Here is an 8,094-nt window from a genome sequence, read left to right on the forward strand (position 1 = left end):
CAAAGACAGGACATTCGTTGACGAGGCATGCTTTTCCTTCTTAAATCCTTCCCTTGCCCCTTATTATCCTTTAATCCATTCTATTCATTATATTTTCTAATTATTTAAATTTTTAGGTCATTACACGCCTTAGCAGGGAGACCACTAGAGCGTCGTCATGTGGTTGTTGCACTCCTTCTTCATCTTTGCTATCAAAGACGATAACATCATCTTGTTTTTTCCTTATACCGCTTGGTTCCCCTTTTTCCGTTGAGAGTACCTACTTAGCATATTTTTACGAGCGCCTTCATTGTCTCTGCCACTAGCAAACCCTCCAAAGATCACCGCGATTTCTCCTATGATATGTTCTTCCTTCTTGTCCCTATTTGGGTTTTTCTGCTCACGAGTTTCCCTTTGTCGATCTCCCTTCTTTATGAATCTCAACAAGTATCCCTTTTTTATCAAGGCTTCAATTTCATTCTTCAGTTGAATACATTCTTCTGTATCATGCTCGTGATCCCTATGGAATGGATAGAACTTGGTCATGTTCCATTTATATGAGGGGGTTCGCATAGGTATGGGCCACAAGACATATTCCTTCTTTCTTATATGCATCAACATGTCATTCCATGGTGCGTTCAGTGGTGTATAGGTGGAGAACTTGTTGGGTTGCCCTCTCATCTTAGAGCTGGTGTGCAGCGTGCTGGCCTCTTGTTTCTTCGCGGGTCTGGAAAGTTTGCCATTCTCTTGACTACTACCCTTCCTTTTCAATTTGATCTGATTCCCTCTAGTGTCCATCATTTCCTCCAGGTTGATATACTTTTGCGCTCTGGCCATCAGTTCTCCCATATCAGTCGGTGGCTTCTTCCCTAGTGAATATAGGAAGTTTCTAGGCTGAAAGACCGTGGTTAGAGCTGCCAAAGCCACTCCCATATCTAGGTTGCGGATGAAATGGTGCATGAACTTTTTTAGAGTCTCCATTTCTCCCTGAACCATGCTCATTAGATGGGCTGATGTTTTGACAATTCTACAACTACTAAGGAAGTGGTCAGTGAACAACTGCTCCATCTCTGAGAAGGAACCGATTGATCCAAGTTGCAGGGTTCGGTACCAATTCCTAGCACTACCTTTGAGGGTTGCTACAAAAGCTCAGCACATGATGGCGTCAGGAGCGCCTTGCAATTGCATCAACACCCTGAAGGTGTCTAGATGATCGATCGGGTCAGACAAACCCTCGTATCTTTCAAAGGTCGACATTTTGAATTTGCTGGATAACGGGACCTCCATCACTTCTTTGGTGAATTGCGGCTCTGGAGATCTTACAGAGGCTTCCCCGTAGAAGGGGTTGGTCCTTCCCTTTTTCATCATCTTCTCAATTTGGTTATTCTTCTTAATCCTTTCTTCCAATTTGGTAGATCTTAGCTCACTGGCATCCACGCTATTCACGTCTTCCACCTTTTTAGTGAGGTGGGTTTTTTCCTCACTCTCCTTTGGTTTATCTACTTTGTTGGGTGGATCAGGACTCACCTGTTGTTGGTGAGGGACATGCCCTTCCTAACTCTTTTGCTATAAGAGCAGGTTGAACATATCCTCCATTTTATTTTGGAAGGTGAGAAATTCTTCCCTAGTGACTCTTGAAGGTTATGCGTGTAACGAGCTACTTATCTAATCATATAATAAAATATATTTAATAACAAGGTCAACCCGAACCCGTGGGTAACGGGGACACATCTAACATTCACAGCGGAAACCTAAGCAGCAGTAAATGAAAATCACATTCTCATAACCACGAAATACATAATACCAGAGTTAACTATAATCCAAAACACTGTGTTTATGTACAATCTCCAAAAAAAATACATAATATAAATATATCTAAGAACTCACAACATCAATCTACTATTCCTAGATCAAAAACTGCCCTCCTAGCGGAGCAGTATCGTACTAACTAAACGGTGGCCTCGATCTGCCGGTCCTTCTGGGTTTCCTGAAAATCATTTAAGTTCGGGGGGAGACACTTCTCAGTAAGGGAAAATAAACTAAATACAGCTGTGTGGCAACATGAATATTTATTGCTATAATACATATACAGTACATTTCATAAGCTGAAAAACATTCATCATAACATACTGAATAATCGTATACTTTCATAGTTTCTAATAATTCATACCGATCATGAAATATTTGACATAACTGTAATACTGAAAATCTACCCAGGATGAATAGCTAGCTGATGTCATGTATTACCCCCCCCCCCCAATGACGGGTTGTGCAGCCCGAAGGCGGGACCCGACAATGGCTAGTCGACCACTGCCGAGTCAAAAATGTCTTTAAGTACGATGGGCCCGCCACACCCTGGTCCGGACTGTCAGGTGGACGTCTAAACCTCTACACTGAAAGTCACATCGATTATCCATCTCTCATCCCCTTGTGGGGTGGTTAGCATAAATCTGAGCATAGATATCTAATCTATATAGCTACGGTACTGTGCTCTTGAAACTGAACTAAACTAACATCCGGGTTCTGATAACATATAATACATGATAATATAGCGTTTAACATAAATGGATTGATAGCATTTTCTATAATTTCATAAATACAGCCTTGCGCCGAACATTTCGTAAATACGACCTTGCGCCAAAATCATACGTAAAACACGGCCTTGTGTTGGCTATCAATCACGGTCTTGCGCCGAATATCTCATGCATATAATTTTGAATAAATAAATCAATTATCATGTATTTCAAAATCATAATGTACAATATTATTTCATAATTCCTAAAAACATACTTTACTCGTAAAATTTGCCATAACATAATACTTATCATGTAAAACTATATTCATGCCACACAATGCTGAGTAAAATCATATATTTTATTCTAAAATAATATTTCCTATATAGCAGCAGTATTTTCCCAAATATGCATTTTCTCGACAATATTCAAATACAATACATGCTTTCCTGAAAATTAATTTGCTGATAAATAATCATAATTTTCATGGAAAATAACTACTTTAGTTTATTCCCTTACCTAACACTAAAAAGAAACTCCCTAAAATACCGATCTTGCACTCGCAGGGTTCCCCATTCAACTCCCAGAAAACAATAACTTTCAGAACTAAACTTTAGTATTTTTCTGTGAATATCATTTCCTATAACTACGGTAAGACCAAATTTGGCATAAAAAGTCTTTCCTTAACTCAGGGATGAATTTCAACTCTGTCCCACCAATGATCCGATCTGGCAGACTTGGAGAGAACTTCCCCATAAGCGTCATGGTGGCCTCAGATCGTCGATCCGGCAAACGACAAAGCCAAAATCAAAGAGAAAGGATAGAGAAACCGTAGGGAGGAGAGAGAGAGGGAGAGAGAGAGAGAGAGAGAGAGAGAGAGAGAGAGTGAAAATTTCTAATTTTTTTTGCGTAAAACCGAGTTTTTACACTATTTATACTATGGCCCTCGTCGAGAGAAACCGTAGGGAGGAGGGAAAGAGAGAGAGAGAGAGAGAGAGAGAGAGAGTGAGTGAAAATTTCCAATTTTTTTTGCGTAAAACCGAGTTTTTGCACTATTTATACTATGGCCCTCGTCGACGAGCTACGTCACCACGTCAACGAGGTCAAGAAGGTTACTTGTCGATAAACTCCCCCCCCTGCGTCGATGAAATTCAAAGTCGCCCAAATATCCTCTCAGTACCTTCTCATCGACGAAACGTACCCCCATTGACGAGCCCACAATGCAACATCAACGACGAACGCTGTTGCCTCCTTCCGTTGCTGTCTCCATTTTCCTCTCTCTCTATTATTTAAATACCATTATTATTCGAATCATCACACTACAGGTGCCTAGTGAATGGACTAGGGTGACTCTTTTCCAGCGGAAGGGCCGGAGCTAGAGCCGTGTGTGGTTGGCATTTTTTGAACGTCGGAGGTTGAGAGCAAGATGAGTGCCTCTTAGAAGTTGGTTCCCATAGACAGTGCCAACTGTTGCGGGATAAAATCGACGGTGACCAGAAGGACTGCTTTCAGACTTTTGTTGACCTGAAAAAGGTAAAAGGAAAAATGCTTTAAGGACCTGGGGTGTACTCCGGGGGATCACTCTGATGCCTAAGTAAGGGGAATGCTTAAGAGAGACTAAATGCAACAGTTAGAATGGGTGTATAATACTTACTTTGGCCTCTTCTCCATGTCTTTACTTATAGAAGCTGAAGTTGATCCAAGGGTGTATGGCCATTTATTGGTCAGTTGTTGCATGGGCGTGAATCGCTCTAGCCTTTAAAGAGCCGATTTTGGTGGTTAGTGGCACTGGAGTGGATCGCTCTAGCGCGCATGGGGTTGACCTCTTCAGGACAGTTACCTTTGGGCAATAATGGTCTTGATTGTGGCTACTCCTTAATGCTCTTTTATGGCAGATGGATCGTTTTAGGGCTAATATATTTAGGGCATATGTTATGATGGAGATGGATATAAGTTGTATTTGAAGCTTCTACCTTGAGTCTTTTTTCAGTTTTAATGGAATATAATTCAAATTTTACCATTTAAAAAAAAATGTATGTTTCTTCTCAATTAAGCTCAAAAGACCTATAAGATACAACAACCCACTCTCTCTATCTCACCTTTATAATCTTTTTAAAAATAGTAGAGATGTTATTGGAAAATGGCCTCAAGCTAGAGACTTAATGACTCACTCGAAAAATGAGCAGCTCGAGAGCTATCCCAAGTATAGGAGTTCTGTCGTGTAATACTAAGCCCAAGGGCTAGATCGTCTCCTCAGGGAATGCGTTTAATCTCAGATTTTACGTCTTTCCAATCGAAATTAAAAATGCACTGAACTTAGTTCAGATTCGGGTTTTCAAGATTGTGGAGACTTAAACAAAAACATAAATTAAAGTCCTAAAACTAACATGCTTCGAATTAAAGAGTAAGGATGGAAACTCTAATCGACTTAAGGAAACATCAAAACACGCGCTAATTAAAGATGATAATTTTGAACATGGAATTAAAAGCACACAATGGAAACTAAACTAGACACACACTAAAAAAAAACCAAACCTACTAAAAATCGAACCTTTAGCACAATTAAGAGATCAAATCAAGACTCACAATTTAAATGTAAACATGAACTCAACGGAAATTTAAAAGACATAAACAATAACGGAACACAATAAAAACACAACCTTTACTAATCATAGACCCTAACTAAATCGAATTTCGACAAAAAAAATATCTAAATTTAATTAAGAATGCTAAATTAAAATAACTATCAATTAGATAAACAAAGAGATTAATTTAACGATAATGAAATACCCAACATTACTCAACTTAAACAAAAAGAAAGAAAACTCCAATAACATTAAAAAAAACTAAACTTTCTTCAATATTCCAAGATTCAAAGAAAAGTAAATAAAAGAAAGAAAGAAAGGAAAAGAGAGAGAGAGAGAGAGAAACAAATCCACGGAGCCGTGAAGCTGCTGCTAGGCTTTGGTGGTCCTGCTATGGAGTCGACTAGTGTTCTGCTGTACTTGGGGACTGCTGAGGATGGTGGAGGAGGCTGGCCATGCTGCAAGAGGGCAGAGGAGGCCAAGAGAAACAGAGGAAAGGGGGAGGGTGAGGGAGGAAAGACAAAGGGAAGGAAGAGAGACAAGGGGAGAGAAGCAGAATTGAAAAGAACAAAAAAAACAAACTAAAGAAGAAGAAGAAGAAGAAGAAGAAGAAGAAGAAGAAGGAGAAGAAGGAGAATGGGGAGCCCAGGGGGCTGCCTCTACAGGAAGAGAAAGAGAAGGGTTAAATAGGATAGGGGGGAAAGCCCTAGACCCGAATTGCTATATTTTTTCATTTTTTTCATTCTATATGCATCGCAAATTTGACTCTTCTAGAGCCCGTATCTCACAAAACTCAAAACACAAAATTTGTAGATAATCCTTTTCTCTTTCTCTAGAAAGTTGAATTGTCTTGATCGAAGTTTGGACGGAAAAGTTATGCACGAAATATGAACAGGTGTCGGTTTTGGTTTCCGGGAATTTTCTTGCGACAAAAAATTACCAAAATTTCATAAATTGTGCAATAAAGTTCAAGAATGATAATTTTGGCACTTTATTAAAATATTGGATAATTTTAGACATTTAATTAAAAATATAAACCGTAAAGCCCGGGTTAAACGTCCAATTACGCAGTTTCGGCGCGTAATCACTTAAGGAGAACCAGTAGGGAGAGCGGATTAACTTAGTTTACAAATCAATACATGAAATCAAAGATGTAAACTCCTCCCAAGAAAGATTAGAAAAAAGAGGAAAAAAAAAAAATCTAACCCATTGGTAAAGGTTACTGAGGTCCTTAAGTGACGAGCTCATTCTCACCTTTATAATTTGTTCATGATATAATCACATTCTACATGAATTCAATACAAGAAGTTACATAAGCTAGAAGGTAAGGTAAGAAGTCATGTGTTCCTACTATTGCATGGTCTACACCTCCCCACGCCTCTCCCAAAAAATGAAAAATAAAAAACAGTCCAATGCACAAAGTTTTCACTTATGTAGGACCATAAAAGGGATGGATCACGATGGGTTTACAGTGTATAACCTTACCTTTAATTTTTATATGAGGTTGTTTGTTTTCATGCCTCAAACTCATGACCTCCAAATTACATGATAACAATTTTACCATTGTGCTAAGTCTTGGGATATTACACATTGATTATGGAAGGGGTTGACGGTCAGTTATTAAGTGTGAGGGAAAGTCTCACCCTATGAGAAAGTTTTTGGGGTTGAGAAGACCCTAAACACCCAACATTGGTATCCCTCTTCTCACACCTCTCAAAAAATATAAATTTTTACATGTTTGACTAAATAACCTTTAAATGTGTAGAATATATTTCTTCTAAAAGATCATGATGTGCTAGTAGAAAGAAGTAGTTTTTATTCATTTTATAGCATCTTCCGACCCCTGACTTGAGACTCCTACTTTGAGCCAAAAGTTTAAACTTGTTAGGTTAGGCCCCTTTTTGTTTTCCCTAACGCACTCCTATGCTTAAAGGCCTATATTGGGCTTTAAAAAATGATAAATTAAGCATATGTCTATTATACCTTGTGATATAATTTTTATTTGAAAAATGGGAGCACTAAGGTTTAAACTCTAACTTTTGGTCATTAAGCTAACAACATGTCAGGAAAGTTATATCATTTTATATTTATTTGGTACAACTCCAATATATAGTTTTTGGTATCTTTTGTCACACTCACCCATAGTTATCGTCAAGAGTACACTATCAACAAGTTCACATTCTATATAGATAAGTAGGACATATGCCTTTTTGCTTCCAACAAGAAAGAGAATATGATTCTTTCTATTACTTTCGTTGATCAAAGGACATGAAAACAATCTTGAGGTGCACGAAACAAGTGGGCATATGATACTTGTACTATCTATAATTGAATTGTAGGACTCTTCTTTTAAGCTAGTACTATTCAATTTTTTTTTTTTTTTTTTTTTTAAAAAAGTTCTCTACCAATTCCCTTGCAATTTAAAAGCCAATTGAGCTTGAAGACCACATAAGGTGTGTACTCACCATCACTTATGCCACAATTTTGGTTTCAATTAATTAGAAAGGTGGACATTAACAACAAAGTATGAAGAATGGGAGTGATAAGATTTGAATTGTAAACCTTTTAATCATAAAATATATATCATAGGAACCAATTCACCAAAAAACTATTATATTTTTAAATTGTAATGTAAATTTTGTTTCCTATAATAATTCCCCCAAAAATAGTATAGAAGGTTCATATTAAGCTTTATATTTAAAATTTTCGAATTAGTTTCACTATATTTAAATTTTTAATATTAAATAATAATGATAAAGGGAAAATCATAAAATACAAACAAGGAAACAATATCCCTATAGCACAAGTTCTCTACTAATATTACTATATAAGTAAATAAGGTACAACTTTTTTTAAGTATTGTTTGAGACATGGAAAACTTTGAGGTTCGTTTGGGAAGAATTTTGATGAGAAAAAGGAAAGGAAAGTAAAGTGTATAGAAATTCATTATCCATTAATAGACTCTCATTCATGAAGGGATACGGTTGCAAAACCACCATTAACACTCCTACATAACC

The 8,094-nt window shown here is 37.5% G+C and overlaps 1 protein-coding gene across 1 annotated transcript; it reads right to left on the reverse strand.

Moving 5' to 3' along the window:
- Positions 1–222: 222 nt before the first annotated feature.
- Positions 223–1,047, reverse strand: LOC131153933 (uncharacterized). The gene has a single exon (XM_058106377.1). The coding sequence runs from the start codon at positions 1,045–1,047 to the stop codon at positions 223–225; it is 825 nt and encodes a 274-aa protein (XP_057962360.1).
- Between the last annotated feature and the right edge of the window lie 7,047 nt (positions 1,048–8,094).

The sequence above is a fragment of the Malania oleifera genome, chromosome 4, assembly GCF_029873635.1.
Source record: "Malania oleifera isolate guangnan ecotype guangnan chromosome 4, ASM2987363v1, whole genome shotgun sequence".
Classification (NCBI taxonomy): domain Eukaryota; kingdom Viridiplantae; phylum Streptophyta; class Magnoliopsida; order Santalales; family Ximeniaceae; genus Malania; species Malania oleifera.